Raw genomic sequence first — 19,697 nt, forward strand, 5'->3', positions numbered from 1 at the left:
CTGGGGAAACCCACGACCATCCGCAAGTTGCTGGCAGACCTTCCCACGTACGGCCGGAGAAGAAGCCAGCATGAGCTGGACTTGAGCTCACAGCAACCGCATTGGTGAGAGACTCCTGGGTCATTACGCTGCACTAGCGCGCTAACCGACTGAACCACGGAGGCCCCAAGTCATCGGCGAAATAACTCATGGAGAAACCTGTACATGTACACTGAAAGTCAGGAACAACTTTGCGACAGTTAGAATAGTTAATGAAAAGCTTAAATATAAAGCACTTTACATAGCGCCTATACTCATATCGTGTACTGAATAATGTGAAGTTCGGTGGATGTATGCCATTTATAAGCACCTGAAGAATGTAATAATAAATATATTCATACATTCATATCATCTGTAGATAACGCACGTGCAGTTGACGACTCAGGAATTATTCCCTGTAAACAAATGTTCATATAGCTGATGTGAGCAATGCAAACAGCTTTTTTGTACCTGTATGTAGCTGTGGGTTGTGTTGTTGAGGAAAGAGTCGCAGAAGATAGTGCCATATCGCATATGGTGGATGAAACCAAAATGAGGATCTTAATTCAATCAAGTTTTGCACCAAGACAAGACAATACCACGAATAAATTAAAACCATTTCTTTTATTCTTGTATAAGGTGACAGTTCATCTAAATCATGAAGGCATGCTGCTAGCTGAAGAAATGAACTTTTTATTTAACACAATTACTTAGCCACCTGTTTATAATCCATTGTTCCATGTTATTCTGCAAACAATAATAGAGATATTAACCCCTAAAAAATACAGATGCATTTTGACAATTACATGTGAGCTGGGCTACAAACAGTTGCTAGTAGTTATACTCTTCTTGAAGATGGTCTAAAGCTGTAATAAATGGTGAACTGGAATACACCCCTTTAATAACATCACTATTGCCTTAACAGAGGAACAAAAACGACTACATCAAAGTACATGTACACAAGACAAAAAAAATTGCAAACCATCAAGCTACCTGTAGAAAATGGATATTTACTTTGCAAAATAAAAACGCATCAATGTATGCAACAATGAAATAATGCCTACAGCTGCTTTACACGTGAAATGATGGCCACACATCCAGTTCCGATACATGTAATGAAAATCCATTCTCAAACCTTCCTGTGATGTGTCACATGAACTTTAAAAATAAATGAGTTGATAATGGACGTGAACAGGGAATAAATGGCTAGGCTATTTACATCGTCTAAATCACATATTATCTTCCATGGGTTGATTGATGACATCTTGGGAGCTGTTCAGACAAAATGGTTAAATAATACAGTGAAAAGCAACATGAATGTTTTTCTTTGTATGCTTAGAACTTGAAGATATTTCCAAATCCAAATTCAACAAACAAAATGTCTTCATGTCCTGTTAAACATGACAGTAAATATGAGTCTTGAAAATCTGGTTCACCAGTAACACACATGGTAAAACAAATTCAGAGGTCTCAAATAAGTCGACATGTAGTTTTCATGCAAATCACATGTGTTTTAGATGACAACAGCAGAATATCGAAATACAAGCATCATGTTTAGACTTGGAGCCTTCACAAATACATTGTGGGGTAACCAACTCAGTGGACTCCTGATCCATAGACTTCACACTCTAACTTTACCTCCTGCTTATGTATCATCACAATCAGTCGATGCGCGCAGATGTGACGAGAGCTGAATGTAACATAAGGAAGTTAGGTGGTGCTAAGAGAAGATAGAGTCGCTCTGTACAGCTGCTAAGTGCGGCTGATTCAGCCTTCTCAGTGTAATCTTCCCAGTCGGTAGAGACTTGAGCTGACAATATTCACAGTTCTTCGAACCCCTCACTCCAATATTAAAATCTGTTGTAACCACGACGACCTCTAAAGCTTCGTCCCCGTCCACCGCCACCACGCCCCCCTAGAGAAATAGGAGGACATATAATATCTGTTTTACCTCATGTTAATATCCTGGCCCACTTCACAGCATCTTCCAGTTACAACCAGCATATAATCAGTCTGTCTTACCTCCAGCACAAGAGTCCATATTATGGTCTGCTTAACAAAGTTACAACCAGATTATAATCAACCTGTCTTACCTCCAGTACATGTGTCATCATCATGACAATATCCCCCAGTTACAACCAGTGTATAATCAACCTGTCTTACCTCCAGTACATGTGTCATCATCATGACAATATCCCCCAGTTACAACCAGTGTATAATCAACCTGTCTTACCTCCAGTACATGTGTCATCATCATGACAATATTCCCCAGTTACAACCAGTGTATAATCAACCTGTCTTACCTCCAGTACATGCGTCATCATCATGACAATATCCCCCAGTTACAACCAGTGTATAATCAACCTGTCTTACCTCCAGTACATGTGTCATCATCATGACAATATCCCCCAGTTACAACCAGTGTATAATTAACCTGTCTTACCGCCAGTACATGTGTCCACATCATGACAATATCCCCCAGTTACAACCAGTGTATAATCAACCTGTCTTACCTCCAGTACATGTGTCCACATCATGACAATATTCTCCAGTTACAACCAGTGTATAATCAACCTGCCTTACCTCCAGTACATGCGTCATCATCATGACAATATCCCTCAGTTACAACCAGTGTATAATCAACCTGTCTTACCTCCAGTACATGTGTCATCATCATGACAATATCCCCCAGTTACAACCAGTGTATAATTAACCTGTCTTACCGCCAGTACATGTGTCCACATCATGAACATATCCCCCAGTTATAACCAGTGTATAATCAACCTGTCTTACCTCCAGTACATGTGTCATCATCATGACAATATCCCCCAGTTACAACCAGTGTATAATTAACCTGTCTTACCTCCTGTACATGTGTCCATATCATGACAATATCCCCCAGTTACAACTAGTGTATAATCAGCCTGTCTTACCTCCAGTACACGTGTCATCATCATGGCCTGTCTCACAATAACCTCCAGTTACAACCAGTGTATAATCAACCTGTCTTATATCCTGCACATGTGTCTATATCATGGTCTGTCTGACAATATCCCCCAGTTACAACAGGTGTATAATCAACCTGTCTAACCTTCAGCATGTGCCCGTATCATGGCCTGTCTCACAATAACCCCCAGTTACAACCAGTGTATAATCAACCTGTCTTACCTCCAGTACATGTGTCCATATCATGACAATATCCCCCAGTTACAACTAGTGTATAATGAACCTGTCTTACCTCCAGTACATGTGTCCATATCATGACAATATCCCCCAGTTACAACCAGTGTATAATCAGCCTGTCTTACCTCCAGTACACGTGTCATCATCATGGCCTGTCTCACAATAACCCCCAGTTACAACCGGTGTATAATCAACCTGTCTAACCTCCACCATGTGTCTATATCATGGTCTGTCTGACAATATCCCCCAGTTACGACTAGTGTATAATCAGCCTGTCTTACCTCCAGCACATGTGCACATATCATGGTCTGTCTCACAATATAACCCCAGTTACAACCAGTGTATAATCAGCCTGTCTTATATCCTACACATATGGTCTGTCTCACAATATCCCCCAGTTACAACCAGTGTATAATCAGTATGTAGTACCTCCAGCACTTGTGTACATATCATGATCTGTCTCACAATATCTGCCAGTTACAATCAGTGTATAATCAACCTGTCTTACCTCCAGCACAAGCGCATGTGTTATGGTTTGTCTCACAATATCTCCCAGTTACAACCAGTGTATAATCAGTATGTAGTACCTCCAGCACATGTGCATATATCATGGCCTAGATCATAATAACCCAGAAGAAGAGAAGTGTCATAAACCTGGCTTACCTCCAGCATATGTCCCAGCTTTGTTACTGTATTTCCCACCCGGAGGAGAGTAAATGGCTCGACTCTGTTTGTTTATTTTCTTAGCAGATGCCCCATCACTGGAGTCAAAAGTGATCGGTGTTCGCTTTTGGCTGAAATTGCAAATATTTATTTATCTGATTATTGCTTAACATGTTGACTGCCGGCTACGAGATAACTCGTAGTGGTTGGTGCACCGCGTGACGCCAGTACGAGTTATCTCGTAGGTAATTTCTATGATCCTCAAAGTACATGGCAAATGCTGTAAACTAAAAGCAAGGATGATGGCAACAGGCTAGAAGCCTTATTTACCGGAAATTGAAAACAAAAGACATGTCTGACAAAAACGTCTCATTTATTCGCTACATTTTGACAGGCCAACCTGAACAGAGATATCTGCTCTTTCTCACAGTCTCTGTGCAAGCTATATTCAGACAAAAAATGACATTTGTCGGCAATGGACAGTGTGGATGTAATTTACCACGGATTTACCATAAAAGGGTAAAGGCAGATACGAATTATTGTCAGTAAGCAGTATATGTCCGACGAAAAATTCACAACACATGGTACACCTTGAAGCACGGATCGACGCAAAGGGCTGGTTTCTCAGGACATACGGGGCAAATGTACCTTGTTTCTCGTCTTCTGCCATTTTTCGTGCATTGGCGGCATGGCTTTGTTGGCCTCTCCTTTTTCTCTGTAAGTGGTACGCCGACAAGGTGGTGAAAAGTTTCTGCGGGCGGTCCTTCAGTCAGGGTCGGCTGAAGGTCAACGTTTCCCAGCAGGTGAAGCGTTACCTTTTCACGGAACCGCAGCATTCTCATTTGTTCACCCACTGATTCGTTGTACATCATGTGAGCATTGAACAACATGATCTCCAAACCATGGAGTCCGATTTTCTTGTACCAACGGATTGTTTTGCGCAAAGCAAAATAGTAAGAGAGCATCTGGTCTGACTGATCGATCCCAGACATCCCATTGTTATAATCACGCACAATGTTTGGTTTCTGGGATACCTTTTGGTTGCGGTTTGTCACGTTCACCATCTCCATGTTGTGCATATTGGTGATAGTGAGAACATCTCGTTTATCTCTCCACTTGCACACCACCACCGGCCCGGACCGTTTCCAACAGTGTTCTCCCTTTTCCAGCTTTTTCTGAACGACGTCTTTTGGGTTTTCTTTTCGATCAAAGCGAAGTGTCCCGCACAAATAGGTTGACCTGTCTGTTAGTGCTTTTGTTAGGCCAACCGAGTTGTAATAGTTGTCAGTGTACAGCAAGTGGCCTTTGTCCAAGAAATCAGACATCAGATGCAAGACAACGGCAGCTGACTGACCCAGGTGTAAGTCATCGTCGACACTAGTCCCAGAATAAATCACAATCTTGAGAACCATGCCATCGGATTCGCAAAGTTCATACGGCTTCACACCGTACTTGTGTCGCTTGTTCTTGATATACTGACGAAACAGAAGCCGCCCACGCCATAATACCATTGATTCATCAATGCACAAATCTTGTTTGGGATAGTAGACTTCCCTCATGGTTTTATCAAAGTAATCAAGTAACGGGCGGATCTTGATAAGACGATCTTCAGAATTCTGTGAGTTGTCAGAAAAGTGCCAAAACCTTAGAAGAAGTTGAAATCGATTTCGGCCCATTGACTTTCCATAAACTTCCGTTTTATACAGTGGGTCATTAGTCCAATAATGTTCCAGGGTAGGGAGATTATTTGGCCCCATGTGAATCAGGAGACCTAAGAACTTTTTCATCTCAGCTGCGTCAGTGTCTTTCCAAGCCCACAGACGGGATTCCCTGAGCAAAGGACGTTGTTTGGCTATTTCAGCATTTGCATAGCGATTGGTCTCGGTAACCATTAGATCCACTAACTCATCAGTTAGAAGCAACTCAAAGTACTTTCCAGGGGATATCCCTTCAGCGGGCCTCTTGAGACCAGGTGTTTTGGTAAATGTGAATACAGGCGGTTCCTGCTCTCCATCGGTCCAGATGTATACAGGGGTTGGAAATCTTTGAGATGGTCTAGGTCTTGTTACTCTACGGGGCACTCCACGGATGCCACGATTTGGCGACACAGAGGTGCGACCGTCCCTGGTCCATACCCTATGACCCCGCCCACCTCGTGTGCGAACTCCGTGCATCCTTGGCCGGCCACGGCCAGAAAAGTGTTCCGCTTCATCACTAGATGTGGCAGTTTCGGGCGAAAATTCATCACTAGACTTTTCCTCATCACTGTCGATTTCAAACTCACTATCGTCCAGACTAAGCTCCATTCCTGCCTCATCAATCTCGTCATCAGTTTCCATCAGAAGTTGTGCAACCTCGTCTGCACTCATGCAAGCCATTTTGGAAAGTGCTGACCTTGATTCCGATTTTGACCTAAGGACCTGCTGTATATCTGTTGGAAATTCCGCTACGAGTAAACTCGTAGTTGGTAAACCGGATATACCAGTTATATCTGTGCGCCAGCTACGACTTATCACGTATGTACTTTATAGAGGTATATATTACTAGGGGATCACGGGAAACGGTTTAGCGCATGTTTATAGGTGTTCCTATACATAAACGTCCATCATGCGTACAAAAACTTAAAATGGCAAATGGGAGGAGATCGGCGACTACGAGTTATCTCGTAGCTGGCAGTCAACGTGTTAAAGCCATACATAAGAATTACAGTGCAATCACCTTGACAAAGGCAGTCAGTTTTATTGATAGAGCGAACCAGAATGATTAGGCCACTGAATGTACATTTGAAAGCCATTTTGATGGAAGACAAGTGACCTTTCATAAATGACCGGCTACATGAGGGCCCAACAAGCACAGTCAACCTCTCATTGTCATCCAGGTCCCCCAAAACGATGAAACTCTTTACTGTCACCAAGGCCCCATGAGCAACGAGACCTCTTTCTGTTGCCAAGAGCCTATGAACAATCTCCTATTCCTGCCCAGGTCTCATGAATAAGTTGCTGTCACCTAGACCCAATGAACAATGAGACCTGTTATTGTCACCAAAGCCCCATGAACAATGAGACCTGTTACTGTCACCAAGGTCCCATGCATAAGGAGACCTGCTATTGTCTCCATGGCCCCTTGAAAAATGAGACCTGTTACTGTCACCAAGACCCCATGAACAATGAGATCTGTTATTGTCTCCATGGCCCATGAACAATGAGACCTGTTACTGTCACCAAGACCCCATGAACAATGAGACCTGTTATTGTCACCAAAGCCCCATGAACAATGAGACCTGTTATTGTCACCAAAGCCCCATGAACAACAAGACCTGTTATTGTCATCAAAGCCCCATGAACAATGAGATTTTTTGCTGTCCTCAAAGCTCCATTAACAATAAGACCTGTTATTGTCACTGGGGCCCTTGTACAATGAGACCTGCTATTGTCACTGAGGCACCTTGAACAACGAGACCTGTTATTGTCTCCATGGCCCCATGAACAATGAGACCTGTTACTGTCCCCAAGGTCCCCATGAATAAGGAGATCTGTTATTGTCTCCATGGCCCCTTGAACAATGAGATCTGTTACTGTCACCAAGACCTCATGAACAATGAGACCTGTTATTGTCATCAAAGCCCCATGAACAATGAGATCTGTTGCTGTCCTCAAAGCTCCATGAACAATAAGACCTGTTATTGTTTCCACAGTCAGTTGAACAATGAGATCTGTTATGGTCACCAAAGCTCCATGAGTGTGAAAGAAAGTCCAGAAATGCCCTGTCCAGCATTTAGTACGTCAGTGGTTGAGTGTGCAACGTCTTACCGGTAAGCCACATACATATGTACAACATCTCGCAACAGCAAATGTATTCTGACAGAGATGTTGTTCATAAAACAAACACGAACTACCTCAAGTCTGTGGAATTTTTCTACAAGAATTGGTGTGGATATGTGAGTAACATATGAAAGGAAAGTCTCTGTGAAATATTTGATGAAAGAAAATACAGTATGAGTAGAACTTGACAGGAAACTGCTCCCAGTGGATAAGACACAGTACATTGCGTATCTTGGGAACCATGATCTCTTCATACAGATTAAATTAAATCTCACATGTAAAATGTGGGAAAGAAGAATCACATAAATGGTTTGCATTTTATCCTCATGAATCAATGAGGATAATAAACGGATTTTAATTTTCTAGGATGTAGAGCTCTGTACAACATACCCAGTGGAAGGCCTGGACTCTGATGCTGCTACTGTTTTAGCCTGCAAAAAAAAAAAAGTTCATATGTTTCCTGCAACTTACTAGATTGAACACACAATACAGTGAGGACAAAATACAATACTGTATTCACTTATTAAGAGAAACTGAAGTCAACAAAATGTGAGTAAAGTGAAGGAAAACGAACAACATGAGTGGCAGGACAAAATTCGAATGCAAATCTACTTTTGATGGATTCTGTAATGTTATGTTTTGACAAAAATGTAGAAGTCAATTGCTTAATCTTAAAGTTTTACTTTACGAACTATGAAGATGATGTATGAGGTCAGAAGGATTTTTTCCTTCTATTTTCACCTTTTTAAATTACAAAAGTGTTTCCATTCAAATTTAAAACCAGTTAAATTGTCTGAAGTAGCTTACCACTATTGGTTTCCATGACAATGTGACGGATGATTTGTAGGAGGGTGGGTTGTGGAGCAGATCTTTGATCAGGACGTTGATATTTGACGTGATTTTTAGAGCCATTATCTTGATTTTGTTCTGGAAAAACGCCAATACATAAAATTAATCAAATTTCCTGATCTTAGTCCTGACTTAATTAAATACAATGAATTAACTGTTCTTTTTATAAAAAGATTTGGCCTGAGAATTGCCTGAAATCTGATACGTATCACAATACATAGCAAAGATATGACAGTGTCATGATACAGTGTGCGAAGAGCTTCGGAGACTGGGTTAAGGACATGCAAAGAGTATCTGTGAGAAAAAGCACTAATTTGTAATGTCTCCGTATCTGCACCAATTCCATAGAGCACAACAGCCTACCTATTCAATAACCCTCACAGATATGACCGATATGACATGCATATTGCCAATTCACGACATTGATATTATCGAACTGTTACATTCACTACACAAACCTCTTCTGTCTTGAGAGCATCCCCGGTTTTCCCCTGAAGAGCAGCTCGCAGCTGTTTGATATACACCTGTACACCACGGGCAAAGTACTGCAGCCTAAAAAACAACAACACACCCATCTGTATCCAGCAGGCAGCATACTCTGTAAAATTTACCTGGACAAATATCTGATATAATTTGCCACGCATTCTAGCACTACAGGCTGGTAAATTTTCTGATGAAAGGTACAAGTACAAAATGTAAGTGCATGAAAAATGTTTAGGTTTTGATAATCCATAAAATCTTTCAAGACTGGCTGATTATGTAATTATTTATTTATTTGAGCGTTGGCTTAACGCCATACTCAAAACATTTTTAACATATACCACTAGACCTAAGCCAATTTTAAGGATAGAGGAAACGGGAGTGCCTCGGGTAAAACCACTAACCTCTGGTAAGTTACTGTCAGACATGCCTATGAGTGACTTACAGACTTGTATGTCAAATTAATAGAAAACCATTAGTCTTCAACAAGTGCTAGACCGCACAAATCACCCCAAAAACTGTTTATTGTCACTATGGCCACATGACCCGAGAGTGTGAAATATCTACAAAATTCACCCCGAAAACTGGGATTGAACCTGCACTTCCTTTCAAGCTTAGAGAATGCTATTATCAATGTTATATGCAAAGGGTTTCACACTATTCATATGTCTGCATTGGCAGTTGTTTGCAATGGCACACCTTGCTCTCAAGACTCAGAGAGTTTTGTCTACATGTAGCTGGGTAGTAGAACTGAAGCAATCCTGAAGTTTACTTGAGAATACATGTGGCATTAGCATTATAACGAACAGAGAACAACCCCTACCGAAGTCGGAAGTCCTTTAGCCTCTCTGCATTGGCTGGGTCTGTGAGAAAGCCAGGAATCTTCCCGGCCAGCTGGTGGAAAGCAAACATCAGACATTCTACATGGGAGAACTGTAACTTAGGCTCTTCTGTACCAGTCATCACATCCTCATTCTCATCTGGAGTCGGCAAGGGCATGAAACTCTGCAGGAAAAACATGTACAACAATTAGGTCCATTATAAAACCTTACAGGGAAGATTTAGGCTTAAAACATGTGCTTGCATTTGTAAATAATCTTCAAAATAAATTTGATTTGATTGAGCACAGAAGATATAACATGGACAAGGCTGGTGTCTGCTATAGCGTCAAAATACTGATAGAGGAATAAGCAGACAAATATTCTCTGCAAGTTCATCAGTTTTAAAAGCATCTGTCATTAAGCTTCAAACCAAATATCTGTACATTCAATCCATTAGTTCTGGAGACTCGGAAATGTTATGACCTGGTCAAGTGTGAAAATAGTGACCAATACACAGACAGCATACATGTAGACACAATATGACTCCCCAACACATTTCAATAGGGAGAGGTGACCAATACACAGACAGCACACATGTAGACACAATATGACTCCCCAACACATTTCAATAGGGAGAGGTGACCAATACACAGACAGCACACATGTAGACACAATATGACTCCCCAACACATTTCAATAGGGAGAGGTGACCAATACACAGACAGCAAACATGTAGACACAATATGACTCCCCAACACATTTCAATAGGGAGAGGTGACCAATGCACAGACAGCATACATGTAGACACAATCTGACTCTCCAACACATTTCAATAGGGAGAGCCATAATTATTTATGGTTAATTTCTTTCTAAAAAAATCATAAATTAAATTGCTGAATGTCCATCAGTATTCTGAATCATTTACAAACCACTTCATCAATACTAGGTAAACTTTATTCCTGCATTATTACAGCTTCTTTGCATAACATCTGCACTGTTTTCATACTTCCCGCAACTATGTTTCCTAAACAATAATCTAAACCTATGATAACTTTAATCTAACAGCTTTGCCACACAAGTTCTCTATACTTACAATGAGGTTATCATAAAGCTTCTCCACAGCATTCTCTGGATTGTCTATCTCCCCACAGAATTCTGAGACTTCAGCAAAGACTTTGAGGACATCAAGCTCTACATTTACTTCATCTTCTGACGTGGTGAGCTCTGATAGCACGGGCAAAACATTCTCACACATGTAGTTCATAAAGGCTTTAGAATGAACATTTTTCTGTGAAGGAAAGAAACAGGAGAAGTTAAAACTGTATACTGCTGTAAATTCAAACTCTTATTTAGGCTTTATCACAAGACTGGTTTATGAGATGTAAAGAAAAGATTATAACCATGTAAAAATATTAGAAGTTATCAAAGGTCAAAGTCAAAAATCACATAGATTATTCAGCAGATCTGAGTGTTGTAAAGTACAAAAAAAACAAAATCAATGGTTGTTTTTTAGTGATTGATGCCTGGTATTGCATAAACGGGATGCAGTCCTACTGTGGGATATATGGTAAAACCACTACTGGATGTTACTTCACTGTTTTAGCCTTTAGGCCTTGTTAGTACCTGCGCATATACACACGACAATTCTGTAAAGTAGAGAATCCATCATGTTAGGCCTAGGCTGTCACACGCCTCATCACAATATGGCTGAAATGCTGTCACACAACAAGTAATAATAATCACTTTATTCCACAAAGTTCTGTCATCATGCTTTCAAATGGTAAATTGGTAAATGTAGCTTTATGTAAGAGCTTTTTCCCCGTGGAACTCACAGAAAACAAAGGTATGGCCTGTTTGACACACTGTATAAACTTGTCCACCATATCTGGGTCTGAAGGCTGAAACATTTAAACACAAACATATTTTGGTCTATTCAGAAATAAGTGGGACACCAAATATATATGCATGACTGTAAAAGGCTTGCATTTCTTTTGATTTGACTTATTTGATTGGTGTTTTACGCCATACTCAAGAATATTCCACTTACACGACGACGACCAGCATTATGGTGGGTGGGGCTTACATTTCAAATCATAAATGTTTAGTACCTTAAGATCTTAAAAGATAATCAGAAATACCACTTGTACATTTGAACACTACTTAGGTCTGCTTTGATACAAAGGTTTAACACCGCAAAACAGAATCTGAAAACAATAGCACTGGAAAATATACTTTGATTCCAAGCTCACTATTAATTAGTCAGTCTAATAAAGTCAATATTAAACACCTTAATTTCCAGCACAAGGGTCTGGTTTTCAAACAAGTAATTTTGATTTGTGATTGTGAAACTGACTATCAGTAAGAAGGCAGTTTTATTTGTCTATCAGCATTTTCGATTGTTGTAAAATGAAATAGTTCAAATGCTGCACAAAACCACATAAAATTTGGGCAGATCAGATAAGAGCCAGCCTCAGTTGTGAAAAAATTCCCACATGTTGAGGCAAGTTTTCTCTGAAAGAGACAAATTTTTTTTACCACTCTCCCCGTTTGATACTGCAGTCTTGTGTTTTTACCATTACAGATGGTTCCCTATAGAAAAGCTACAAAAAAGCATCCCACAAATAAACAGAAACACTTTTTACTGTATTCACTTCGGTTTGAGTACATAAAGCAATGAATATGCAGATAAACAGACTCGTATTACCAAGGTAATAACAGTCCAGTAAATACTGGCAAAGAAACTAAAATTTCAAAGTGACTTTTGCTGTTACTTAACAGTATTAGTTGGCCTGACCCAATCACATAATAAATGCATACATCTAAATGTACTAGTCAGACTGGATAATCACAAAAAAATTGCAGCCGCTTACTTTGAAGGGTTCCTCCAGCTCAGCCAGTTCCACAACAGTTTCTACCAATTGTTGTCTCCCTTGAACAGTTCCCATTGTTTTCAATCCCTTCAGTACATTCATTATGGCTATAAATTCATCTTTGGTCACATCTTGCAAAACCTGCAAAATGAGTAATGTTTAAATTATGCAAACATTCTACCCTTAATGATCATTAATCATGCTTGTATTACCAATCTTAGTTTGCTTTACTTACATAGACTATTCATAAAAGTTCACAACACTGAGAATGTGGTTTGTGTGACAGGCAGTTAAAGAAGTCAAAGCAGCTGCTTGTTCCTGTGTAATTAGATTACAGATACATATCAGAACAGAGTCCAACCTTTTTACACTCAGTCCAGATAAACTCTTCTGTATCCTTGTCCAGTTTGTCATCAGATAATGTCCGTAGTTTCACGGTCAGGAACTTGATGGCTTTCTCCCTGACCTGGTCTTCCACATCCTCTGCTTCTATCTGGGAGAATATCCCCTTTAATGTGTCTGAAGTGGAACACCCAAACATTATGTTGAAGAATTACAGGTTTATATCAGGTCAGGAAGTGACTATTAATAAAATATCAGACAAGTGGATCTCTACTTTGTCGTACTTGCTTTGTCAGGAGAATGAATCCGGTTTATCCCCTGTGCTGAAGCGAGACACCCTGCACTTGCCAAAGTCTGATTGACATCATGAAGAACAGGAATGTACATGTATGTTTGGGCTTCACAATTTTTCAATAATATGATGAGGAGTCATTAAGTGTGTGTACATATACTGTGTCTTCTTGTGACAGAGCGAGTCCAACGTGGCAGGGCAAGTCCATGCCACCAAAGTGCTGCCGCCACTGTAGTCTCATGAGAAGACACTTGGCATGACAACCAACCCCAGTAACATTATACTGACACCAGTCCAACTAGTCCTGTGTCCTTTCTCTGGTATGACCCGACCCTGGTTTGATTCTGGGTTTCCCAACTCCCAAGGTGGAAGCTCTACCCGTTAGGCCACTGTTAGGCGACACAAGAGAGAAGGAAACTAAAATCTTGTTTCATGGCGTTCAAATGATATACATGCACAATACAGATAGCTGGGGAGTTCAACATCAGTCTTCTAAACTTCTCCACTCATGCATTTAGCTAGTGAACCGTGCAGCCATGATTTGCACGGTCAGATCTGAAAAAATATTTCATGCAAGGCTCAGTTGTTCCTGTAACAAGCCATGCATATTACACTGTGTTGGCAAATAGGGAGTTTAATTAGCAGTAATTAGCCAAGCATGGAATTCAGCGAAGACCAATGTCAGTGTTATCAACAACAACAAAGGTGCAAGGAGCCAGTTTCGCACGGAACTTTGCTGATCCCGAGCTCAAAGCTAAGCTGGGCGTTCCTACCCCCTAACGCCCAGCTTCAGTCATATGGACATCTACGAGAACAATTTCACACAAAAAAAAAACAGCTCGAACCCTACCTTATTTTTGCTATCCGCCCATTTCCTGAAACGCCCGAAAATGTAATAACTCAAAGCCAGCATTGGTAAGACATCTTTCAACAGTAATCCAGCCGTTTAAGCTTTCGAATCAGACAACTCAAATCAATGTCTGCCGCGTTTGGAATTTTTTTTTTCAACTTCAAGCAAGGTGATGGGTCGCGAAAATTTTATCCTGCCCAACATTCTCATTATTTATTGGCCCATCACCCTGCCCGTGGATAGTAACAATCCCTGATCCCATAAGATACGGTCTTTGATTGGTTGGAATTTAACCTGTTCGCTAGTAAAACAGCTGTTATCTAATCGGTTGTAGTTTGGCTAGTCGAAATAACCGCTGGCTGGCCGGCCCGTGGATAGTAAAATCTTTGCCAGGCTGGTAGGAGTTGCATAGCAAAGTCCGGCAGGCCAGCTAAATTTTAAACATATATACAAACTCTGGTGAATTAGGGCATGATGGGTAAACAAACTGGGTGTTCATTCGTCTTTAGTTTGATCAATCTTCGGCATGCTGGTAAAAGTGAAAGAATAGTAAATACCAACACATGCTGGCTTCCACAGAATGTCACTATGATACACTCCATCCCATTGGCTATGTCTCTGCCAATGAATGTCAATGAATGAGCTTCTAACAAATTGTTGGAAATGTGTTCAACAACACAATGGCAGTTTAACAGCTACAGCAACAGTAGCAGTTCTGACCGGCTTCAGAGGATGATCAAAAGCGAAACATATCCAAATCTAATGGGAAGTTTGCAACATAGGACTGTGAAAAGAGATGCTTGAAGACACTTTTGTAAAAATGTTTTGCTGGCTATTACTATTAAATAGCGAAGAAACACTAGAAGCGGCAGGAATCGGGATGACTTTAAAATAAAAGCTTGCTTGTAATTTTAAAAACATGGAGCACATCTATGGAACTAAAGGGAAGATTTTAATGTGACATGATACTACATGCAAGGTTAAACGTCACAACAATTTAGCAAATTCATTACAAATGCCAGCATCTATACAAGCCGATTTCAGTGTTCTGTACCTGAAAGCTTTGGTCTGAGGATGGCTTATATTTTCCTTCGGTATTTATAGATAGGGTCTATGCCAAACATATTAAAATATTAAAAGTTCACAGCTGATTTCCTGGTTCCAATCCTCTAGTACTTGGACTCCTTAATGTCTTTTTTTCATATCATTAGTAACCCATCACATGTACACGTATTTCTTTGAAAATAGACATTAATACACTATATAGGCCTAATACATGATATAGGGGGCCTATCAGAACAACCTACAATGTTAAATCTGATTCACATGGTGCATTTTCCTATTTGAGGAAAGGTTCCTTCATTTCCATGTAAAATTTCCCTGCTGGCCTCTTGATTTTCAGGGCATTCGGAGCCCAGTGAAACTTTGGATGTGGCTTACTGGATTAATTTTCTCTTAATACTTACCTTTTTATCATTTAAAAATCAAGGTACATATAAATGTGTAAATATGTCAAAGGTGATAGTCTAGATTTGCACGAGACAATGAAATGAAACAAAAATACCACTTTTCATCAAATTTTCATTCTTAACTCTTTTTTTTCTCAAAAAGTTGATCCTGTTTATAATTTTTTTTGACCACTAAATTCACTCTGAAGGTATCAGAGACAATCTAGAAACCAAGAGTTCCAGGGACCTAGGTGGCCCCTGAACCCCAGCCTGCAGGCTCCCTGCACTCCAACCTGTCTCCCATCGCTACACTTGGTAGAAGGAAATGCACTCTCTAAAATTTTTTTTGCTTTCCCATCTTAACAATTCCTGGCTAGCACACTGTCTCCACTATTCTGAGGAGTTCAGAAATAATAAGAGAGATTTATCTTAATCATAAAGCTTACCTTTTGCATTGATGTTGAGCAGTGTGAGGAGAGAGGACTGTACGAGGCTGACCTCAGCAGGATCCTCCCACTGCAACAGCTGGGTCAGGGCCTCTGCTATCTTAGCTACATGCTCAGGCAACGCCTTACATAATGTAGGCAGGTCTTTCACAGCTTGGCGACGAATCTGAAAAAAACAGAACCATGTGCTTAAATATTAAACTTTACTGACATCTGTACTACAAAATAAGAAGTAATAAATGTTAATGTAAAAATGAATAATTATTCATTTTTCTACCTGAAACAAATGGAACTTCAATTCTCAATAACATTATAATTAGAAAAAATATAGCTTTATAATCATGATATACATGACTGTATGTGATAGAATTTTTCATACACCCCTTAAATAGGTTAGCTGAAATAGATACGGTGAGTTTTATTTGTGCAAACTGTACCGCACTGTCATCATCCTCGCAGAGATCAAACAACGCATTAATGGCCTGTCCTGCCTGCTCTGGGAAGTATTTGAAGAAACGGGCAATGAACTGGGAGGCTAGACGTTTCTCACTGGGATTCCCTTTTGTAGCACTTATTATAAAAGAATATTCATCCTTGTGCTATAAAAGAGAAAGAAGAAAAAATGAAACAAGGAAACACACACATGACATAATAATACAAAACAGTCTTTAGAACAGAGTATAGAAATACAAGAATACAATCATATCTGCTTGAACCTGTGTATGAAGTTGCTGCCATGTGGGGACTATGACATTACGTACCTCTTCTTGCATTGTAGTCTTGTAACTACCCACTTAGGCCTAAATCAGAGATATATATTTGCAGCCAGACTGTCGAAAAACCCATTTGACATATCTCACACGAATATGTAAAATCTTATATACAATGTCAGGTGCATGTGCTTCTTTTACAAACCCTCATTACCTAGAAACATGCTAATTTCTGGCTTCTAAGATTGCCAATTATACACTGTTCTGAAACTGGAATGTCTTGGTCATCAGGCCTAACCAACAGCTTCTTCATCAGTATAGACATAGTCAATAAGTGGCTTCTACACTTGATTTTCTGCACCAAATGTAAAATGATCGAATAATGAAGACATGTTAACCTTCCACGGGACAGGTCTAAGTAAGTTGTACATAGATCAAAGCGCTTTTAGTTTACGTTGTTGTTGTTGTCGTTGCCGGCAAACCTACCTCTCCAGCTTTGTCTTTGGCATCGGCCAGAGTACCAAAGCTCTGATAAAGTTTTTCAACAGTTGCCATCAGAGCACAGAGGTGCACACAAAAGCCACAACTTCAAATCCAGATCTCAAGGATTAGATTGCATTAAGTTAAACACGTTTCACGCCGCTTTCGACAATGCGCTTTTCGCGTCACCGGATGTAGAAATGCCCTGATGACTCGTACATTTCACTATTATGATACAAAACTCCAACCCACAGTTGCACGGTTCTGTTCAACAGTACTCGTCAGCCTACATCCACGAAGGGAACGGAAGTACATCCACCAGGAGAACGGACATCCATCAGGAGGACGTTGCAGTGCGCATGACCATACATATGGCGCGAAATGCAAAGTAGTGGGGTATAGTTACACATTTGTGTTCAGTAAAAAGACATACGGATTATATCACTGTATATCTGACACCATTAACTTAAATTTTATTTACTACAGTGCTTCCCCAAATTATCGAACTATCGACAACAGATGATGAGTAAGACAAGGTATGTTATAAATTATCGGTATAAATTATCAAACTTTCGACGACAGATGATGAATAAGACAAGGTATTCTATATCATAAGGATACAACAGCCCAAGGCCTCTCCAGGCCCGTTTTCCCGACATGGGGTTCATAGGCCTATAGGGCTATACAATATACAGGTACTTGGTATTTAACTTATTTAACTTCCTGCAGGTATAAAATACAACATCCACGAGGAGGACGGTGGCTTATTTAACTTCCTGCAGGTATAAAATACAACATCCACGAGGAGGACGGTGGCTTATTTAACTTCCTGCAGGTATAAAATACAACATCCACGAGGAGGACGGTGGCTAATTTAACTTCCTGTAGGTATAAAGAACAACATCCACGAGGAGGACGGTGGCTACTTTACCTTTCTCCAGGTATAAAGTACAACATCCACGAGGAGGACGGTGGCTTATTTAACTTCCTGCAGGTATAAAATACAACATCCACGAGGAGGACGGTGGCTAATTTAACTTCCTGTAGGTATAAAGTACAACATCCACGAGGAGGACGGTGGCTAATTTAACTTCCTGTAGGTATAAAGTACAACATCCACGAGGAGGACGGTGGCTACTTTACCTTTCTCCAGGTATAAAGTACAACATCCACGAAGAGGACGGTGGCTAATTTAACTTCCTGTAGGTATAAAATACAACATCCACGAGGAGGACGGTGGCTAATTTAACTTCCGGTAGGTATAAAGTACAACATCCTCGAGGAGGACGGTGGCTTATTTAACTTCCTGCAGATATAAAATACAACATTCACGAGGAGGACGGCGGCTAATTTAACTTTCTCCAGGTATAAAATACAACATCCTCAAGGAGAACGGCGGCTACTTTACCTTTCTCCAGGTATAAAATACAACATCCACGAGGAGGACGGTGGCTAATTTAACTTCCTGCAGGTATAAAGTACAACATCCACGAGGAGGACGGCGGCTACTTTGCCTTTCTGAAGGTATAAAGTACAACATCCACGAGGAGGACGGTGGCTAATTTACATTCCTGCAGGTATAAAGTACAACATCCACGAGGAGGACGGTGGCTAATTTACCTTCATATAGGTATAAAGTACAACATCCACGAGGAGGACGGTGGCTACTTTACCTTTCTCCAGGTATAAAGTACAGCATCCACGAGGAGGACGGTGGCTAATTTACCTTTCTCCAGGTATAAAGTACAACATCCACGAGGAGGACGGTGGCTTATTTAAATTCCTGCAGGTATAAAGTATAACATCCACGAGGAGAACGGTGGCTTATTTAACTTCCTGCAGGTATAAAGTACAACATCCACGAGGAGGACGGTGGCTAATTTACCTTCATATAGGTATAAAGTACAACATCCACGAGGAGGACGGTGGCTAATTTACCTTCGTATAGGTATAAAGTACAACATTCACGAGGAGGACGGTGGCTTATTTAACTTCCTGCAGGTATAAAGTACAACACCCACGAGGAGGACGGTGGCTAATTTACCTTCATATAGGTATAAAGTACAACATTCACGAGGAGGACGGTGGCTAATTTAACTTCCTGCAGGTATAAAGTACAACATCCACGAGGAGGACGGTGGCTAATCTACCTTCCTCCAGGTATCAGGTACAACATCCATGAGGAGGACGGTGGATGCTTTGCCTTCCTATAGGTACAGAGTACAACATCCACGAGGAGGACGGTGGCTAATTTACATCCCTATATGTATAAAGTACAACATCCACGAGGAGGACGGTGACTAATTTATGTTCCTGCAGGTATAAAGTACAACATCCACGAGGAGGGCGGTGGCTTCTTTACCTTCCTTTAGCTATAAAGTACAACATCCACGAGAAGGAGAGTGGCTAATTTATCTTCCTATA

At 40.5% G+C, this 19,697-nt stretch overlaps 2 protein-coding genes across 2 annotated transcripts; both read right to left on the bottom strand.

The window, feature by feature from the left end:
* Positions 1-623: 623 nt before the first annotated feature.
* LOC135467567 (apoptosis inhibitor 5-like) lies at positions 624-17,453 on the bottom strand. Its single transcript, XM_064745340.1, has 13 exons — positions 17,280-17,453; positions 16,521-16,682; positions 16,084-16,249; positions 13,067-13,224; positions 12,706-12,846; positions 11,668-11,733; positions 10,929-11,123; positions 9,838-10,019; positions 8,993-9,086; positions 8,493-8,612; positions 8,076-8,116; positions 3,865-3,995; positions 624-1,933 (listed from the first exon to the last, which is right to left on the bottom strand). The coding sequence occupies exons 1-13, from the start codon at positions 17,346-17,348 to the stop codon at positions 1,869-1,871; spliced, it is 1,590 nt and encodes a 529-aa protein (XP_064601410.1). The 5' UTR covers positions 17,349-17,453; the 3' UTR covers positions 624-1,868.
* On the bottom strand, positions 4,437-6,242 carry LOC135469291 (piggyBac transposable element-derived protein 4-like). Its single transcript, XM_064747907.1, has one exon. It carries the CDS (start codon positions 6,240-6,242, stop codon positions 4,437-4,439), a length of 1,806 nt encoding a protein of 601 aa, XP_064603977.1.
* Positions 17,454-19,697: the final 2,244 nt, after the last annotated feature.

The sequence above is a fragment of the Liolophura sinensis genome, chromosome 6 (genome assembly GCF_032854445.1).
Source record: "Liolophura sinensis isolate JHLJ2023 chromosome 6, CUHK_Ljap_v2, whole genome shotgun sequence".
Taxonomy (NCBI): Eukaryota; Metazoa; Mollusca; class Polyplacophora; order Chitonida; family Chitonidae; genus Liolophura; species Liolophura sinensis.

Bases quoted from the DNA above. Each gene is read 5' to 3' on its own strand.
- LOC135467567 (XM_064745340.1), bottom strand. From the start codon at position 17,348: ATGGCAACTGTTGAAAAACTTTATCAGAGCTTTGGTACTCTGGCCGAT. The intron at 10,020-10,928 runs GTAAGTATAGAG...TTTTTCCTGCAG, and splicing joins AGCTTTATGATAACCTCATT to AGTTTCATGCCCTTGCCGAC. The intron at 8,613-8,992 runs GTTTGTGTAGTG...GCGTTTTTCCAG, and splicing joins ATGCTCTCAAGACAGAAGAG to AACAAAATCAAGATAATGGC.
- LOC135469291 (XM_064747907.1), bottom strand. From the start codon at position 6,242: ATGGCTTGCATGAGTGCAGACGAGGTTGCACAACTTCTGATGGAAACT.